Source organism: Heterodontus francisci, chromosome 20, assembly GCF_036365525.1.
Source record: "Heterodontus francisci isolate sHetFra1 chromosome 20, sHetFra1.hap1, whole genome shotgun sequence".
Classification (NCBI taxonomy): domain Eukaryota; kingdom Metazoa; phylum Chordata; class Chondrichthyes; order Heterodontiformes; family Heterodontidae; genus Heterodontus; species Heterodontus francisci.
In genome coordinates, this window is record NC_090390.1 from 42,289,358 (window position 1) to 42,310,362 (window position 21,005).

General features: G+C 42.9%; 1 protein-coding gene across 2 annotated transcripts in view; it reads right to left on the reverse strand.

Moving 5' to 3' along the window:
- The window catches only part of LOC137380600 (adhesion G protein-coupled receptor A3), a 582,693-nt gene that overhangs the window by 504,772 nt on the left and 56,916 nt on the right, over positions 1-21,005 (reverse strand). The window contains exon 2 of one of the 2 annotated variants that reach the window (XM_068052666.1): positions 5,154-5,225. The exons of the other annotated variant lie outside the window; for it this stretch is intronic. Coding sequence (XP_067908767.1) covers positions 5,154-5,225 — 72 coding nt within the window. The remainder of the gene's footprint in view (positions 1-5,153; positions 5,226-21,005) is intronic. 2 annotated transcript variants of the gene reach the window in all.

Consider the following 21,005-nt stretch of genomic DNA (forward strand, 5'->3'; position numbering starts at 1 on the left):
ATAAACATTTGGTGCATTAAAATATGCTAATAATTCCCTGCACCTAAATCAGGATCCTTTTGTGAAATTGGTACCTTACGGAGTCTGTTTCTGACCCCGCCCACAAAACAGGACTGACAGTTGGGAAAAGTAATTATTTCAAGGTTTCCTCAGCTCCATTAAGGTAAATCTCTGTTTAGGCATTATAGGCTGCTAAGGTTCTTTTGGCTATCTTGACTGTTGTTTGACTTTCCATTTGTTTTTCTGGGAAGTGCTACAGTCCTTTTCAGCTTTGGCCGCAGCGCAATCATTCAATATGTACATGCTGCCTTTGCGACTACAAAATGAGATGGACAGCAGCAGCAAGGAAAGCAGCATAGAGTTGGAAGGTGCAGGAGGCCCATTTCAGGATGTGTTACAAGATGCAGGTCTGCAGGAAGGGACCATCATACCTACACATGACAAGAGGAGCAGTGTGGCAAACAGCTGTGTCACATGCTACTGAAAGAATTGGAACCCAGTACCAGGACAATGTAGAACATTTACTGGAATGGTGAAGGTAACTGTAGCTCTAATCTTTTATGCTTCTGGATCATTCCACACTCCATCAGGGGACATGAATAACATTAGTAATTTTGCCATGCACATGAAGGCTGGCAACAGGAAACTGCTTTGGGGTTTTTCAGAATTGTTGGATTTCTAAAAGGTGCAAGGAGCAGTAGATTGTACCCACATAGCCCTTTGTGCTCCTAGCCATGAACTAGGATTTTTTTTATAACAGGAAGAGCTTCCATTTGTTGAATTTCCAAAGGCTGTGATCAAAGGCAGAAAATAATGTAGCTCTGTGTCCTGTTGCCTTGCAATAGTCATGATGCTTTCCTACTGCGCCAGTCCTCAATATCACCTCTATTCCACTCAGACTGTCAGGACAGAGGCTGGGTGCTTGGAAACAAGGTAATCCCCTCAACAGCTGCTTCATGACTCCAGTGAGGAACCAGAGAACAGATATGTAGCATCGCTGCAATGACAGCCACACAACAACCAGAGTCCTGATAAAGCAGACCATAAGGCTCTTAAAATAAAAGCTCTGAAGCACTCCTTCATTACAGCCCAGAGTGAGGTTCATCCTCTGTGTTTGTCTGTTGATTGTTGCACAACTTCACACTACAAAAGAGGGAAGCCTTGAAGCCACCAGGGGAGGAGGAATTTGAATAGGGACAAGAAGAAGGAGACGAGGAGGGAGAAGCTCCAAAGGAAGAGGAAGGCCCAGCAGTGCATCCAGAGCTCTTAGGTAGCAAATATTGAAAAGAGCTTCTCTTGAAGAATCTCCCCCCAATACACCAGTAGTCCCATCATCTCACCCAGTCTTTACAGTCACCATCTGAATTTCTTCAATTGGTACAACTTTATGGGTGTTGCGCTTGCTTCACTGTGAATAATAAGACCAACAGTATTCCAAAATAAGGTTTACTACTCCATCATACTTTAGTATTCTTCATCTGACAAATACTTATATAGAACAGACAGAACTAAACACCACCATTGTGGAAAACCCTACCACCTGTCTTATGTGCTTGCTCATCTATTCTAATGCTCCCATGGGATGGTTCCCTAATGGCTAGAGCTTGGGAAGTGGAAAGCTACTGAAATTCCACTGAGAGTACTTGAGGTGACTGTGACAGGCAACTTCTAAGAGTTCTGGCTGAGGGATCCAGCTGCAGATTATTGGAACTCAGCTTTAGTCCAGGCTATCTGTCCCACCTGGCTGTTTTATATCAACATGATTGAGAGCTTGGCAAGGGTGCTGGTGTGCTGTCAGCCTGAGAGTCTAGCTCTGGGAGGATTTCTTTCTGTTGTATCCAGCGAGTCATTAAGACACTTAGAAATGTAACTTCTTGATATCAGTCAGGTGTATCTTCCACAACTTACCAAGCACTTTGAAAAGCCTAACATCCAGACAGCATATTAGGTCATGGGAATGATGACATCAACAACTTACACTTGTATAAATGCTTTTAACGTTAAAAAGAAAATCCAAGATATTTCACAGAGATGTAAGGAAAAATATAGATGCTGAGCTAAAGAAGCAGATATTAGGACGGGCAAACTAAAAAAAAAAACTATCAAAGATGTGAGTTTTAAGGAGGGTCTTTAAAAAGAGAGGTGTGAGAGTTTAGGGAGGGAATTCCAAAGTGCCTAGATGGTTCAAGGCACACCATTTGAGAGGGATTGTAGGACTGGTGGAGAGAACAGAAGTAGAGAAGGATGAGGCTATGGATGGAGTTTAAATTGGATGACCATTTTAAATTTGAGATGTTGGATGACTGGGGCAGGTCACTCAGGACAGGGGTCATTGGCGAATGGAACTGTACAGAATAAGATCCAGGAAGCAGAGCTTTGGAAGAGCTGAAGCTTGCAGCGTGAAGAATGGGAGGCTAGACAAGAGAGCATTGCAATGGCACAGTTTATGGTGACCAAGGCACAGATGAAGGTTTCAGTGGAAGTCGGGTGGAAGCATGAAATGACACGAAGGTGGAAGTAGGTAGTCTTTGTGATGGAGAGGATATGGAGTCAGAAGCTCAGCTTAGCATCAAAAAGGGTGCTAAGATACAAACAGCAAACAGTCTGGTTCAACCCAAAATTGTAGCCATGGAAGGCAACAGAGAACGTAGCAAGGGTATGAAATTTGTGTTGGAGCCAAAGACTATGGCTTTGGTCCTCTTAATGCTTAGCTGGAGGAAATTGCAGCCCATCCAAGATTGACTATGGGACAAGCAGTCGGACAGCGCAAAGAAAATGGAACGATTGAGTGAGGTGATGGAAAGGTTGAGCTGGGTGGCATCAGCATACATGTGGAAGCTCACCCTATGTGGGCAATGTTTACAAAGGGCATCATACAGATGTGGCAGATAAGGGGGCTGAGGATAGATCCGGGATGGTGGGGTGGGGTGGGGGGGGGGGGGGGGGACGGACTCCCAAGGTTATGTTATGGGAGTGAAAAGTCATGGGAAGAAAGGTTAAGATAGAGAAGAATGGAATCAAGCAAGGGCAGTCCCACCAACAGGAAAATAGAGGAGAGCTGTTGGAGGGGGATATTATGGTTGATCATTGAGGACTAAGAGATTGAGGAGTGATACTGCAATGTGGTCAACATCACAGAGAATGGTGTTCCTGACTTTACAAACATATGAACAATGACAGACAGGTTAAGACTGTTTGGGTCCTTCCAGCCTGTCCCACACAATTGTGATATCTTCTGTAGCACAATATATAGACTCTCTGCCCAAAACCATGTGATCTCCCGACTTGGACCAGGGCATCAGCATGCTGTGAGACAGGTAGAAATTGATCTGAGAATACAGATACCCAGGAAGTGGGTATCTGAAAGAAGAAAGACACAAGAGTAGGGTTGTGGTGAAACGAGGGAGGAAAAGTAAGAGGTGTGTGGTTACATCATCTGCAGCTTGCAATCAGAAGATATTGTGGCATGAGGGGGAGGTGGAATGTGAGGAGGAGGATTCGATATGAGGATATATCACCTTCGTTCATTTCAGTGCCTTTGCTGGTCACGACCTCAACAATGGTCATCCCAATAATGGCCAGCACTGTCTCCTCCGTGGGATTCAGAACATGCAGGCATGCCTGTCCCCCTCTGGTTAGCTCCTGCTGCCTTTGGTTGTGTGCCATCTTGTCCTGCAAGGGAGAAGGGAGTGTGTCAGTGAGTGTCATGCAATATGTTTGGCTGATATGGCTGTCATAGTTGAATAGCTGATAGTGTGTGAAAGCTGTGAAATGTGGCTGTGAGGTTTGCAACAGTTTGTGATGGTGTGTTGGGACATATGAATGTTAGATATAAATCCTGATTGATGTGTGTGGTGAATTGAGCAGTGGCTGAGGATACTGGTGCAGTTGTTAGGGTATGGCATTTGCAGATACATTCAAGAGTTATGGGGGCAGGCAGGAAAGTGGAGTTGAGGACACAATCAAATCAGCCAAGTTCTTATTGAATGGTGGAGCAGGCTTGAGAGGCCGAATGGCCTTCTGCTCCTATTTCGTATGTTTTTAAGTTCTGACCTTGACCACTTATGTGCAGTCAACAAACTTCTTGTGACATTCCATCAAGTGCTTGGGGTTTGACTCCTGGCATTAACCTCCATCGTTATCTGCTCCCACTGCCTTGTGAGCATGTGCCTGCAGAGCCTCCTGAGTTGCTGCTGATACAGGACATCTCTCCGCTTTTCCATCTCCTCCATCAAGGTCTCCAGTACAGTATCTGAGAATCTTAGAGCCTGCTCTCTCCCATGTTATGCCATTCTTCTGCCTTGCCAGGTTAGATTCAAGCTGCGAAATACGCATGTGAGGCTTGCAGCAGTGCTACGTTTGTGACGGTGCAGTGGAGCAGATGAATGTTAGGTATGAATCTTGATTGATGGCGATTGATGTTAAGTGAGTGATGTGAGTCTGGTGAATTGAGCAGTCGCTGAGGCTAGTGGTGCAGTTGGTAGGAACCACTTATAGCACCTACCCCAGGCACACTGCACCTCCCCTTTCAGAGGCGCAGGCTGGCTTTAAGAGTGCAGGCTACTTTAACCGGTGCTAGCCTCTCATGATTTTGGGCCCCCCGCTGTGGTATGTAGCCACTTAACAGTGCAGTTAGTGCTGGTTGCATGCTGAAATTATGTCAATTAGCAGGCAGCACGTAGTTGGCATGCTGCCTGTGCTACATTGAACGGCATGGGTTAATAATGCTTCATGATTCCCAAGCCTGTTTTCAGGGGCTATCAAATTTACACCCACTTATATCTTAACAATGCCTTATGGCAATGGCACTGAGAACAAACATACAAACATTAATCCCTGAAGAGTTAAAATACCAATAGAATTTCACTTTTGAAAGAAAAACAGTAGAGTGCACGACATCTATTCACCTCATGAATTGGAGTTTATTTTGCTTAAAATTACCAGTAATTTCCTGCGTATTTTTCTTGAAGACTCTATCCACCAATCACTTGCCATGCTATTCGTTGGCCAGTTGCCAGTCATGCTCCCTCGCACACAAAGAAAAACAACTTTTAAAATGTCTTCATTTTGATTGCTTATCAATCATTAGACAGCTTAAAAAAAGTTGCACCCATTAAGTGTAACAGAACAAGGTATGGTGATCAGTTACTCACAGTCTCTCTAAAGAACGCAGGCCAAAGAATGAGCCATTCTTCAACAGGGAGATCTTGTTGTTACTCAGAATCCTGTGAAAAGTCAGTAGAGGATATAGTTAGTGCAGAATGATAAATGAGCTGCTGCACTGAAGATTGTTTTCTGTGTCACTATTAGAATGATTAAGTTGAGCTTTTACTAAATGCAAGATTTAGAGTCCAAAAATCTATTGAATGCGCATTGGGTTGCACATAATAGCACGAAGTTTTACGTGGTTACACAATATAAACTTTATATACTACATTTAACTGTACTTTATAATAATAAAGAAATCAGCTTCAGTTTGAATACTTGATTTGGTTCAATCAGATGTAGGAACAGGAACTATTGTATTAATCTTCAATGTAGAAATAAATATGTAACATTTTTGGGACATAATTGTTTAACCAAACCATTAAAATAATTTAACTGGTCATTTATACCATTTTCTGTTTGTGGTACTATACTGTGCATGAAGTTGCCTGCATAGTAACAGTGACTATACTTCAGAAGAGTTCATTGGCCACAAAGGCTTAACCATTCACTCCCTCCACCATTGGTGCAACAGGGCGGCAGTGCGTACCATCTACAAGATGCACTGCAGCAACTCGCTAAAGCTCATCAACAGCACCCCTCAAACCCGCGACTTCTACCACCTAAAAGTAAAGGATAGTAGGGACATGGGAACACCACTACCTCCCAGGTCTTCTCCACGTCAAACACCATCCTGACTTGAAAACATATCACTGTTCCTTCATCATTGCTGGGTTAAAATCCTGTAACTCCCTACTGAACAGCATTGTGGAGTACTGCAGCGGTTCAAGAAGGTGACTCACCACCTTCTCAAGGGCAAATAGGATGGACAATAAATGTTAGCCTTGCCAGTGCCACCCATATCTCATTAATGAATTAAAAAAAGTAATTTGAGACGGACTGAGGATATAAAAAAAGGAGATTGAGGGGTGATTTGACAGAAGTGTACAAGATTATGACAGGTTTAGACAAGGTAGACAAAGAAAAGTTGTTCCTATTAGCTGATGGTACAAGGACTAGGGGACATAGATTTAATATTTTGGGCAGGAGACACAGGGGATGTGATTCTTACGCTGCGAGTGGTAATGGCCTGGAACTTGCTGCCTGCGAGGGTGTTGGAAGTGGAGATGACCAATGATTTCAAAAGAAAATTGAATATGCACTTGAGGGAAATAAACTTGTAGGGCTACAGGGATAGAGTGGGGGAGTGGAATTGACTGGATTGCTCGATGGAGAACGGGCATGGATTTGATGGGCTGAATGGCTTCCTTTTGTGCAGTAATGACTCTACAAGTCTAAAAACGTACAGTTATGTAGCACTACTCATGTGGAAGAATGATGCAGCACATGCTGCAATGAGTACAGGATAACATCAAGAAAAAGCGATTCAAGAGATGGGTTTTAAAGAGATTTTTAAAGAAAGGAGAGATGATAAGCTGAAATGGTTTGAGAGAGTTCCAAGGAACATAGTTACCAACAATAGAGTGAAGGCTGTAGACTGGGACTTATTATGTAATATATCACCCTGTAAAATATGCAAGATAGAAAAAAGTCCAGCCCACTGATTCACTTCTAGATTTGCTAAATGGTCCATTTGTTTCAATCTTTGAACCTTCCACAGATGGTTGTGATGAAGTTGTCCAAATTTTTCAGCAACATATTGTGGCAGGACAAGAAAGTGCATTAAGTTTTTGCCTATGTACAAGTTTTCTGCAGAGTTTATTGATGCTGCTCAGTTCTCTCCAACATATAAATCGGTCCTGGATAGGAAAAGTTCTCCTTTTGCTTCAGTTATTGATTTTCCACTATCACATTAAAATTCCTTCCTTATTTATAACGATGAGCATATAATAAGACCCACAACTGCCTTAATTTTGGAAAAGAATCGGGGGCGAAATTGATAGCCCCTGAAACCGAGCGCAGTGATCACACTGCTTGATTAACCTGCGCCCATTGACGGCAATGCAGGCAGCATGCCAACTTCATGCCACCTGCTGTTTGAAATGATTTCAGTATCCAACCAACACTAAGCATGCTGTTGATTGCCAAGATGCCTGAGCAGGGGTGGAAGATCATGTGTGGCTTGTGCCACTTAAAGCTTGCCTGTGCTACTTAAAACTAACCTGCACCTCTTAAAGGTGCGAGGCATTTTGGCTGGAGCAGGTGCTAGGAGTTCTTTGTGAGTTGAATCTGACCTGGGAAACACTGAATAGTGTCACAACATTGGAGAGAGCAGATTCCAACATTTTCAGATGCTGCTCTGGAGGCCTTGGTGGAGAAAGTGGAAAGGAAGAGAGATGTCCCGTATTTGTAGGGGGCCCTCCAGACACATGCTTAGAAAGCAGAGAGAGCAGATAGTCATAGAAACATAGAAAAATAGAGGCAGGAGTAGGCCATTCAGCCCTTCAAGCCTGCTCCACCATTCAATACGATCATGGCAGATTATCCAAACTCAGTAACCTGGTCCCGCTTTCTCTCCGTATCCCTTGATCCCATTAGCCCCAAGAACAATATCGAACTCTTTCTTGAATATATTTAATGATTTGGCCTCAACTGCTTTCCGTGGTAGAGAATTCCACAGGTTCACCACTCTCTGGGTGAAGAAATCTCTCCTCATCTCAGTCCTAAATGGCTTACCCCTTATCCTTAGACTGTGACCGCTGGTCCTGGACTCCCCTGCCATCGGGAACATCCTTCCTGCATCTAGTCTGTCCAGTCCTGTTAGAATTTTGTAGGTTTCTATGAGATCCCCTCTCATTCTTCTAAACTCCAGTGCATACAAGCCTAATCAACCCAACCTCTCTTCATACATCAGTCCTGCCATCCCAGGAATCAGTCTGGTGAACCTTCACTGCACTCCCTCCATAGCAAGAATGTCCTTCCTCAGATAAGGAGACTAAAACAGCACACAATACTCCAGATGTGGTCTCACCAAGGCCTTTTTTAATTGCAGCAATACATCCTTGCTCCTGTACTCGAATCCTCTCGCTATGAAGGCCAACGTATCATTTGCCTTCTTAACTGCCAGCTGCACCTGCATGCTTACTTTCATCCACTGGTGCACAAGTAAACCCAGGTCTTGCTGCACCTACCTCTTTCCCAATCTATTGCCGTTCAGATAATAATCTACCTTTCTGTTTTTGCCACCAAAGTGGATAAGCTTGCATTTATCCACATTATACTGCATCTGTCATGTATTCGCCCACTCACTCAACCTATCCAAATCACACTGGAGCTTCTCTGCATCCTCCTCACAGCTCACACTTCCACACAGCTTTGTGTCATCTGCAGACTCGGAGATAACCATTTAATTCCCTCATCTATATCATTTATATACATATATTGTGAATAGCTGGGGTCCTAGCACTGATCCCTGCGGTACCCCACTAGTCACTGCCTGCCACTCGGAAAAAGACCCATTTATTCCTACTCTTTGTTTCCTGTCTGCCAACCAGTTCTCTATCCATGTCAGTACCTTACCCCCAATCCCATGTGCTTTAATTTTGCACACTAATCTCTTATGTGGGATCTTGTCATAAGCCTTCTGAAAGTCCAAATACACCACATCCACTGGTTCTCCCTTATCTATTCTACCAGTTAACTTCTCAAAAAATTCCAGTAGATTTGTCAAGCATGATTTCCCTTTCGTAAATCCATGTTGACTTTGTCCAATCCTTGTTTTCCAAGTGCTCTGCTGTTACATCTTTTATAATGGACTCTAGCATTTTCCCCACCACTGATGTCAGGTTAACAGGTCTATAATTCCCTGTTTTCTCTCTACCTCCTTTTTTAAATAGCAGGATTACATCAGCTACCCTCCAATCCGTTGGAACTGTTCCAGAGTCTATAGAATTTTGCAAAATGACCAGCAATGCATCTACTATTTCTAGGGCTCTGGGATGTAGATTATCAGGCCCTAGGGATTTATCGGCCTTCAATCCCATCAATTTCCCTAACATCATTTCCCTACTAATACTGATTTCATACAGTTCCTCCTTCTCACTAGACCCTATGTTCCCCAACATTTGTGGGAGGTAATTTGTGTCCTTCTTTGTGAAGACAGAACCAGAGTATGTATTTAATTGGTCTGCCATTTCTTCGTTCCCCATAAATTCCCCCGTTTCTGACTGTAAGTGACCCACATTTGTCTTCACTCATCTTTTTCTCTTCACATATCTATAGAAGCTTTTACAATCAGTTTTTATGTTCTCTGCAAGTTTACTCTCGTACTCTATTTTCCCCTTCTTAATCAATCCCTTTGTCCTCCTTTGCTGAATTCTAAACTACTCCCAATCCTCAGGTTTGCTGCTTGTTCTGGCCATTTCATATTTCTCCTCCTTGGATCGAATACTATCCCTAATTTCTTTTGTAAGCCACGGTTGAGCCACCCTTCCCGTTTTATTTTTGCACCGGACAGGAATGAACAATTGTTGTAATTCATCCATGCACTCTTTAAATGCTAGCCATTGCCTACCCACTGTCAACCCTTTAAGTAATGTTCCCCAATCTATTATGGCCAACTCGCACCTCATACCTTCATAGTTTCTTTTATTCAGATTCAGGACCCTAGTCTCGGAATCAACTCTCTCACTCTCCATCTTAATGAAGAATTCTATCATATTATGGTCGCTCTTCCCCAAGGGACCCCACACAACAAGATTGTTAACTAATCCTTTCTCATTACACACTACCCACTCTAGAATGGCCTGTTCTCTAGTTGGTTCCTCAATGTATTGATCCAAAGAACCATCACGTATGCACTCCAGGAATTCCTTCTCTATAGTATTATTGCTAATTTGGTTTGCCTAATCTACATATAGATTAAACTCACCCATAATTACAGTTGCACCCTTATTGCATGCATCTCTAATTCCTGTTTAATGCCATCCTCTACATCAACACTGCTGTTTGGGGGTCTATATATAACCACCAGCAACTTTTTTTGCCCCTTGCTGTTTCTTAGCTCCACCCATACAGATTCCACATCAGGATGCTCTGTGCTAATATCCTTCCTCACTATTGTATTGATTTCCTCTGTTACTAACAATGCTACTCCACCTCCTTTCCCTTTTTGCCTGTCCTTCCTATATATTGAATACCTTTGGATGTTCAGTTCCCATCCTTGGTCACCCTACAGCCATGTCTCCATAATCGCAACTATATCATATCCATTTATATCTATTTGTGCGGTTAATTCGCCTACCTTATTGCGAATACTCTGTGCGTTGAGACACAATGCCTTTAGGCTTGTCTTTTTAACATTCTTAGTCATTTTAGCATTATTGCGCACTATGGCCATATTTGTTTCTTGCCCTTGATTTCTATGCCTTCCACTCTTGCCTTTTTGTTTCCTGTCTTTCATTTCTATCATTGTTTCCTCCTCCTCAGTCTCCCTGCTCAGGTTCCCATCCCCCTGCCATTCTAGTTTAAATCCTCCCCAACAGCACTCGCAAACGCCCCCACGAGGACATAGGTTCCAGTCCTGCCTGTACAGGTCCCACCTTCCCCAGAACCAGTCCCAATGTCCCAGGACTCTAAATCCCTCGCTCCTGCACCATTTCTCCAGCCACGCATTCATCTGGTCTATTCTCCTGTTCCTATCCTCACTAACATGTGGCACAGGAAGTAATCCTTAGATTACTACCTTTGAGGTCCTGCTTTTTAATTTAGCTCCTAACTCCTTAAATTCATCTTGGAGGACCTCATCCATTTTTCTACCTATGTCGTTGGTACCGACATGTACCACGACCACTGGCTGTTCACCCTCCCCCTTCAGAATGTCCTGCAGCCACTCCGAAACATCCTTCACCCTAGCACCAGGGAGGCAACATACCATCCTGGAGTCTCATTTGTGGCCACATGACCTCCATGCGGTCACAGAGGTCAATACCAGGAGTCAAGCACAAGGAGCTGGACGCTGTGCTGAAAGAAGTTCAATGACCTCGCACGGTTGAGTCAGTGAATTCATCTTCAAGTGCTATATCCCACCAACTTCACCAGTAACCTCTGTCTTTGTTCAATGCACCTACCAACAATCTCTATCAGTCGGGATTAATATCTGACATTCATATGCTCCACACTTAGCACTGCTGTAAGCCTCACACCCACATCTCACAGCTCAAACACACTGCCAGCTATTCATCCAAGACAGCCACATCACCCAAACAGATTGCACAACACTAATACAAAAGCAAAAAGCAAAATACTGTGGATGCTGGAAATCTGAAAATCTGGTCATACTGAGCATGTCTGACTGAATCCGTGGAGACAGAAACAAAGTTAATGTTGCAGGTTGATGACCTTTCAGCAGAACTGGGTAAAGTTGAGCAAGTAAAAGGGGGGAGGGTGGCAAGAAGAACAAAAGGGAAGAGCTCGGATAGGGTGGAAGGCAGGAGAGATTAAATGACCAAAGGTTACATGGTGCAAGGTCAAAGGCAGTGGTAATGGGACAAGTCTAGATGAGGTGTGACTAGCACGATCTTGCATAGCTGCCGTGTGAAAGCAAAGTCAAGGAAATAAGAGAGAAACGAGAGAGAAAAAAAATCTAAGAAAAATGAAAGAAAATGGGGGTGGTGATATCTATCCAAAATGATTGTGCTCAATGTTGAATTCAGAATGCTGTAAAGTGCCCAGTCAAAAGATGAAGTTCTGTTCCTTGATACGCTGTTGCAGGACACTGACATACTTCCCTCTCTCTGGCAAGATGAGGTAGAGCCCAACCAGAGGCAGCTAACCAGAGGGGGACAGGTGTGCTTGCATGTCCTGACCCCCATGGAGGAGACAGTGCCCGTCATTATAGGGACATCCAATCCTGAGTCATGGCCAGTGGAAGGGCTGAAACCATCAAAGATGACTGCATTCTCATACCTAATTCTCCTTCTCACATCCTACCTCTCTCTTATCCCACACTCTCTTCTGATTTACAAGCTGCAGATGGTGTAAGTGTGCACCTCATGCTTCCCTCCACTTCCTGCACCACGACATTACCCTTGAGCCTTTCTCCTTTCAGATACCCAAGAGGTACAACCTGGACAGGTAGTGGAGGAGCAAGAAGTGAGTGATGATGAAGACACAGCACTGTCACTTGATTTCACACTCACAGCATAGACTGAGATACTGACACTGCACATAATTTAGAGGATACCATAGAAGTGGGGTCTGCATGTGGTGAGACACCCAGCACAACTGGCCTTCAGGCAGACCAAGGGGCAAGGACAACGCAGGTGCTAGCTCAGCGAAGAGCGAGGTTGCACATGAATTCTGCTGCAGAGAATTCAGCTGAGAATTTCAATAGGGTAGCCACCAGAAGAAGGCTGCTGAATAAGCACAACAAAATCTTTGTTGCATTGGCAGGCCTGTGAGAAAGCGTGTGGCCATTGTCAAGGAGCATGGAAGCGTCCAGCACCAACTTGGTACAGGGCTTTTAGCAGAGCTTGGAGCCCATCCTTTCAAGTATGGGAGTGGTGGCCAACTCCATCAGCACACTTGTCCCATTAACATCTCCTTTTGCCTTGTGCCATCATTCCTTTTGTCATTTAATTTATCCTGCTTTCCACCCAATCTCTTTTGAGTTCTCTTCTCTTTTGTTCTTCCCCCATCCTTTCCCTGTCTCTGTATTTGCTTAAAACTTGTTACATCTCTGACTTTACCCAGCTCTGATGAAAGGTCATTGACCTGAAATATGAACTCTGCATCTTTCTCCATAGATGCTGCCTGATTTGCTAAGTATTTGCAGCATTTTCTGTTTTTATTTCAGATTTCTAGCTCTGCAGTATTTTGCTTTTGTAAGGTGTGATGAATGGGAATTGGGGTTACAGTTACTGGTATCGCACTCAGTTGAATTCCTCACAGACAGCCTGTCCGTAAAGGGACTGTCCAGGTTGCCTCCTCTCTTGCTTCTGTTCCTGTTTCTCTTCCTCATGTTCCAGCTCAGGGCTTGTCCAGAGTGGTCCAGGCAGCGGAAGCATTATTTCAGCATGTCAATGGTCTGCTCCATCACATTTCATGTGGCAGCATAGCTTTCATTGTATGCATGCTGCGCAAGTGTGCATGAATTGCGTACTGGAGTCATCAGCCAAGTGGTCAGCAGATAGCCCCTGCCGCCCAGTAGCCACCCATTTGTTTTGCTATGGCAGCTCAAATGCAGCTGGCATAGTGACTGCCACAGGATGAAAGCATTCTGACTGTTGCCAGGATACCTGACATTAACCTGCATGATTCTTTGCCTATGGTCGCACACCAGTCAGACATTTAGGGAGCGGAATCCCTTTCATTTGCAGCATTGGACAAAGTTTACATGTGGAGTCTGCAAAGCAACATGTGTGCAGTCAATGACATCCTACAAAATGGGACGGTTTGCAATCCCAGCGAAGTCATGTGCTTGATCAACCTGTTTCTCTCTGGCAAAGGGGAATGTAATGCAGTTAACTCTCAATGAATAGAGAGCAACATTGACATCCCACAGGCAACAGTGGATGGCAAACTGAGATGCTGCAAATATCTCCAGCTCTGGCCTGGAAGGAGCCAGACACATAAAAGTTCATAGCCACATTCACCTTACAGCCACTAGCAGTGCAGCCCTTGCCCTGCTCAGAGGTTGCAGTTGTAGCTGCAACTGGTGGCAGGTTTCAGTGGGGACATTCTTACTGAAGAACAGACATCACACACATTGTTCCTCACTGAGGTTCAGGTTGCAGAATTGCTTCCTTAACACCCTGGGTGGGTATGGCTTCCTGCTGAGAGCTCTTCCCTCCATCCTCCTCCTCCTCCTCCCTCTTCTAGCTGCTTGTCCTGCTCTCCATTGTCTCTGTTCATTCTCCAAGTCATCTTGTCTTCTGGGGGAAAGGCCGCTCATGCACTCATGTCATTGAGAAAATGGTTTGTGCAGAATTCTTGAAGTCAGCAAACACTTCATCTGTACCTGCCACACAATTCCCTTTAGACTTTGACAACCTGATATAATGATCGAAAGCACCAAACACTTGTACAATTGAAGCAGCCAGAAGAAATCAACCAGCAACTGTACTCAAAGTAGCTGATGATCTCTTTAAATAGCTTCCTGCGCTGAATGCATGTTCAGTTGTGTAAGGTTAAGAGAGGGTGATAGTTGGAGTGCTTAGCTCCAGATTGACACTGCTGGCATCAAATCAGCATTGCAAGCTGACTGATGTTATGATCTGCTTGCTCTTCAAACTTCCAGTGGCCATTCACTGCAGTGTGCTAATGTCCTCACCAATATGGCAGCCATGTGACTCACCACAGAAGAGTGCATGCGCAGTGTGGATGACATTTTGAACACCAAATAGCACTTGTACTGCCCAAAGAATGGCTGCTGACAGTCGAATTTCCCATTCAAAAAAATGTTACTTGCATAACTGAAATAAAGAAGTTGCAACACTGCACTATGTTATGCGCATTGCTTTGAATCTCCAGATCTTTGAATTAGGTAGCTTTACGAAATCTGTTTGTTCTTCACTGTAAGGTGTTACATGTGTTTATTTAGGACATGCGTGGGAAAATATATATCTTGATGTGACCTGGTCTAAGACAAATAACAGCAATGTCCCAGTTATTCAATCTTCCACCATCCAACATGGGCTAAATACAGCAGCAATTCAGTACCAAATGGAATACACAAAACAGTCATCATTTCCGTAATATTTTCTTCTACTTTTACAGTGACTAAATGTACATTTTGTGTAATCTAGCTCAATATTTAGAATGAAAAGTATACAGAAAACATATTTTAGTTTAATGGATTTCTGTGGAGAACAAGACAATGCGTGATGGACAACACTTTTTTTTGAAGTAAATTAAATATGGAAAATTTACATAGATGATAACATTTCAATTGGATATATTGGAGAAACTAATCACCCTTCAGGTATTGAGCACCAACAAAAGTAAATAGCCAAAAGGTTACTGACATCACTAAAAATTATAGTCATCATGCATAAATTATTTAAAGTCACATAGCCAGTAGTGAATGATGCCACAATTTTTGTTCCCTTTATTCCCTTACCAAAAGGGTCTCGTCATATTAAAAACAAAGTTTCTTGCTTATTTTTCCAGGTAGCAGTTAAAATAAACTGGCAGCACCAATGAAGGAGTCTTTATTTCTATACCATGCAGGTTTTCTATTGTGCAGGCAGTATATATAGCATTGTCAAGTAGCCTTTCTGAGATGGGTTTCAATAGCAAATGTGAAACATTTAATTATAGGACATCTGTTAGCAGTAGGTAAGTAATTGAAGGCAGACAAGTCCCCATGGCCTGATGACCTACATCCTAGGGTCTTAAAGGAAGTGGCAGCAGAGATAATGGATCCATTGGTTATAATATTCCAAAATTCCCTGGATGCGGGAAATGTTCCAGCGGATTTGAAAAATACTAATATAACGCCCTTATTCAAAACAGGAGGGGGGCAGAAAGTAGGAAACGACAGACCAGTTAGTTTAACATCTGTCATTGGGAAATTGTTAGAATCTATTATTAAGGAAGTAATAACAGGACATTTAGAAAGTCAAACGCAATCCATCAGAGTCAGCATGGTATTATGAGGGGTAAATCGTGTTTGACTAATTTGCTAGAATTCTTCGAAGGAGTAACAAGTAATGTGAATAATGGGGATCCTGTAGATGTAGTATATCTAGACTTCCAGAAGGCATTTGATAAGGTGCTACATAAAAGGTTAATATACAAGGTAAGATGACAGGGGTGAGGGGCAATTTATTAGCTTGGATGGAGGATTGGCTAACGAACAGAAAACAGAGAGTCGGGATAAATGGGTCCTTTTCTCGTTGGCAGGATGTAACTGGTGGAGTGCCACAGGGTTCGGTCCTCGGGCCCCAACTATTTACAATCTATATTAATGACTTGGATGCAGGGATAGAAGGTACCATAGCAAAATTTGCAGATGACGCTAAAATAGGTGGGATAAGAAATAAGAAATTTACAAATGGATATGGATAGGTTAGGTGAATGGGACAAAATTTGGCAGATGGAGTTTAACGTGGATAAGTGTGAGGTTATCCATTTTGGTCGGAAGAATAGAAAGGCAAATTATTATCGAAATGGAGAAAAACTTCAGAGTGCTTCAGTGCAGAGGGATCTGGGTGTCCTCGTGCATGAATCACAGAAAATTAGTATGCAGGTGCAGCAGGTAATAAGGAAGGCAAATGGTATTTTGGCATTTATTGCTAAAGTAATAGAGTATAAAAGTTGAGAAGTGTTGCTGCAACTGTACAAGGCATTAGTGAGACCGCACCTGGAGTATTACGTACAGTTTTGGTCCCCTTACTTGAGGAGGGATGTAGTTGCATTGGAGGCAGTTCAGAGGAGGTTTACTAGATTGATTCCAGAGTTGAGGGGTTTGTCTTATGAAGAGAGATTTAGCAGTTTAGGCCTTTACTCTCTAAAGTTTAGAAGAATGAGAGGAGATCTAATTAAGGTATATAAGATGATTAAGGGGATTGACAAAGTAGACGGAGAGAGGATGTTTCCTCTGGTGGGGCAATCTAGAATGAGAAGTCGTAGTTTTAGGATAAGGGGTAGCAGATTTAAAACAGAGATGAGGAGAAATTACTTCTCTCAAAGGGTCGTGAGTCTGTGGAATTCACTACCCCAGAGTGCGGTGGATGCCGCGACATTGAGTAAATTTAAGGTGGAGATAGACAGATTTTTAATTAGTAATGGGATGAAGGGTTATGGAGAATGGGCAGGAAAGTGGAGTTGAGGCCGAGATGAGATCAGCCATGATCGTATTGAATGGCGGAGCAGGCTTGAGGGGCTGAATTGCCTACTCCTGCTCCTAATTCTTATGTTCTTATCTTCTAATTAGATTGGAACACTTCTGCAATGCAGTGGTTTAAAACTTAGTAATAACTCCTATTGCTCAGTTCAGTGTCCAGACTGTACATGGTTAGTTGATCTCAGTAGATGGCAGGCGGAGTGATATAATTGGTCTCAGTGCCTTTAGGATTTGGGAAACTATTCTCATTATTCAGTGACCACTGCTAGAAAGTGCACTTTTCTAAATAGAATCATGCTCTCCACAGTCAAACAGCCTGCCAACACTCACAGAACAAATAGGACAAGAAGGGAAAATAAATAGTGGAGCACTTCTAATCGGATTCAATTTGTTGAATAGTGCCATATACTACAGTGAATGCAAATTTTGCTCAATGGGCTAACGTATAAAACCTTTGTGTAAGGCAGGACAAAGATAGATAGTTAATGAGTTCTAAAAATGGATTTAACTGATGGTGCAAGCTGGATATCTTAACTGATTGTTCTTCAATCCTACCTTTTAGCACTTTCACATAACTAGTATAGCAGATTTCTGCTTTCCTCATTTTGTTTTCTGGCTCAAAAGAAATGCTATGGGTTGGCAATGTTTAGTTCGGTGTTAGTGTCTTATTCATTTCTTAGAAAATCAGTCACTTGAATCATTCTTCATTTGTAATATTTAATAAGAAACCAGTATTATAAAATTCTTTGGTGGGTACTAATACAATTGACATAACACAGTCCTGTTCCACTTTCCCTGTGTAGTCTATTTTGGAACAGGAAAGCAGGATTATGAAAGCTTGTGATGATACCATTAATCCTGTAGCTGCAGCCATAATAAAAATAAGCTAGTGACTTTATGTAGTAGGTCTTGCGACACTTTTCCAAAGTTGCCAAGTGACCATTTACAAGTAAGTATGTGTGACTCATGAACAGAAACATCAAACACTTGTCAAACACTTATCAACCACCACCATTGTTGCACAGTGGCAGCAGTGTGTACCATCTACAAGATGCACTGCAGCAACTCAAGAAGGCATCTTTGACAGCACATTCAAAACCCGCGACCTCTACCACCTAAAAGAACAAGGGTAGCAGGCACATGCGAACACCACCTGCAAGTTCCTCTCCAAGTCACACAGCATCCTGACTTGGAACTGTCACAGGGTCAGAAACCTGGAACTCGCTACCTAACAGCACAGTGGGTGTACCTACCCCACATGGACTGCAGCTGTTCCAGAAGGTAGCTCACCACCTTCTAAAGGGCAATTAGGAATGGACAATAAATGCTGGCCTTGCCAGTGATGCCCACATCTCATGAACGAATAAAAAAAGGCTACAGACAAGAATTCACCAAAAAAAGGGTGGTCGCTGGTAACAAAATGGTAGGTGATCGATGGAAAAGAAAATAACAAGAAATAATTAGTTGGCACTGCTTTGCTAAAGTAGACCTTACAGTTTTGTTGAAGGTAGCAAAAGATGAATGTCTATTCCTGCTCCATAAATAAGTTAACTCATCCAGCTGAGATGGCATGTCAGTGCTGCAGATCAGATTATTCAACTTGCAACCGTCAACCTCTATTTGAAGGTTTAAATCATATCTGAGATTCGTCTTGTCACATCTATGATAACAAGATAATTAAGGATCAGGAAGGACATTCAACCCATCTTAATACATCCATCAAGAGCAATCCTATACTTCTTCCATTGCTGCCATATAATTCTTTCTTATAGGACTCCAGGGTTTATGCCTCCACCATTGTACATGTTGATCACTCTGTGCAGAACCTCCCAACATCAGTCCTAAATTTACCTTTTACTAGTTTTAACCTGCATCCCCTGTTCCACTCACACTACGTAACCTGTTAGACGCTTCTTTTACCAGGCTGAATAGCCCAAATCTCATTTTTTTCTCTTACTTCAGATTCTTGATACTAGAAATCAATATTATGGCTCTTTTCTGCACTGCCTCCAATACCTGAGTGCCTCCCTTGTTTCTAAACAACTGGAACGGGACACGGTACAAGTGTAGTCTGGCCAGAGTACGGTGCAGTTTGGTCACTGAGTTCCTCTGGCTTGAGCATCATAATGGAAGGAACTGTAGTACTAAGCAAAAGGGTTTTTTCATTCAGGCATGAAATGGATGGTGGATATTCAACTGACGTGAAGTAAAAGAAAACCACTTAGACCATATGCAATGTGCCATCTTACAACCCTTCTTTCTGAAATGACAAACCCAAAAACATAAGTTGCACTTATTTGAAGCTTTTGCATTTCATTGAACATTCTTTTCCATTCATACCCTTCCATTCATATATTTCCTTTGAGGCTTACACCAGTGTGACACATCCTTGACATAAAATATCTTTGATCATCTGGTGAGAAGACTAAAAAACAGAAATTAAGTCACTGGATGCTCAATTTAAACAAAAATACCTATCAATTTAATAGTTCTTGGCTACCAAAAGACAACTGCAGAAGGTTACACAAACGCGACAACCTGCTCTGAAACAGATGCATGGACCTAAAAGATTTAAGGTTGAATTCATGCTGAAGACCTGAAGCAAATTGTGTAAATTCTTCCATTGGTAAAATCCAAAAAAGAATTGTTCAGAAAGAGAGCACACTGGAAGAGAAAGCTGCTGAGTGCATTTATGTATTTTTATTAGCTTTGGCTCTTGGAAAGGTCAACATTTCTGATTGAAAGTAGCATTTTGATCTTGTGACAATCTGGGAACAATACTGAAGAGCAGAACTCAATGTAAAATAAATAATTATTAGGCAATCTTAAAATAAAAATGTATATCATTTATCCAGCTGTATCTGCCACTATAACAGGGAAGAAACATTCAAATTTGATTTTACCAAATTTAGCTGGTCTGAACCAAATTTCCAGGATTCTTAACAAGTCTGATTTTCTGAAGCTACAATTCAGACCCACAGAAGCCAAGGCCTTGAACACTTATTTCTGTCTTGAATAGATTTTTAGATCAATACATTCAAAACATATACAATATCAATAGAATTCCTTTAATTAGGTGCTTCAGCATTGTCCTTTGCACATAAAATTAAGGCAAAACAGAGAAATATACAACAGAAATCTTGAAGTACTATAGTGAGTTCTAATAGCAAAATAAGAGACAGTTTCTTATTGACTTGTTGCACTGAATTTCCCAGGCCCTTTGGGGATGGGCTCAAAGGCGGGAGGGGGCGATTATTTTGATGGAAGATATTGGGATGAAAGCCCAACGTCTTCACTTCATAACTGGATATGGAGAACGACAGCAGGCATGGCGGGAGGACACCGCACCTGAATATGGCAGGAAGATAACTAAGCCAATTAATTAGCCAATTGACAACAATTTTACAGGGGTTTTGGATTTTGCAAAGGGTGCACGGGAAACATAGGGCTGCAGAGCCTCCCCTGGTATAAGGGAGGTGGCAAGCAAACGGGAGCTCAGTGCTGGCTTCATCTGGTAGATGACTTGAGAGTCAGTGTGGTGTGCAAGACAGGGTGGAGCAGCATGGGCATTGGCAATCGCAGGCATGGGGGGGGAGGGGGTAGGGGGCAGAGGGACAAGCAACCATCCTCCTGCGCGCAGAAGAGAGTACCTTCCAGAGAGGGTGTACTGTCAGAGGCTCAAGTATCTTCAAATGTCTGAGCAGCAGCATCCCTGAAGATTGCCCCTCTCCAGGGAGGCTGTCACTGATCTGTGTGCCGTGATGGAGATGAGCTGAGCCCCATGGGAGGTGGTGGTCACCCAATGCCAGTGGCACTGAAGGTCACCGAGGCATTGAACTTCTACACCTCTGGATCTTTCCAGGGATCCACTGGAAAGGTGTGTGGGATTTCGCTGTCTGCGGCTCAACGCTGCATCACGGTGGTGACCGGTGCCCTGTTCAAGAGGATCAGTGAATATGTGCATTTTCGCACCGATCTGGACAGTCAGGCTGCAAAAGCCATTGGGTTTGGGGCCATTGCTGGATTCCCCCAGGTGCAGGGTGTCATCGAA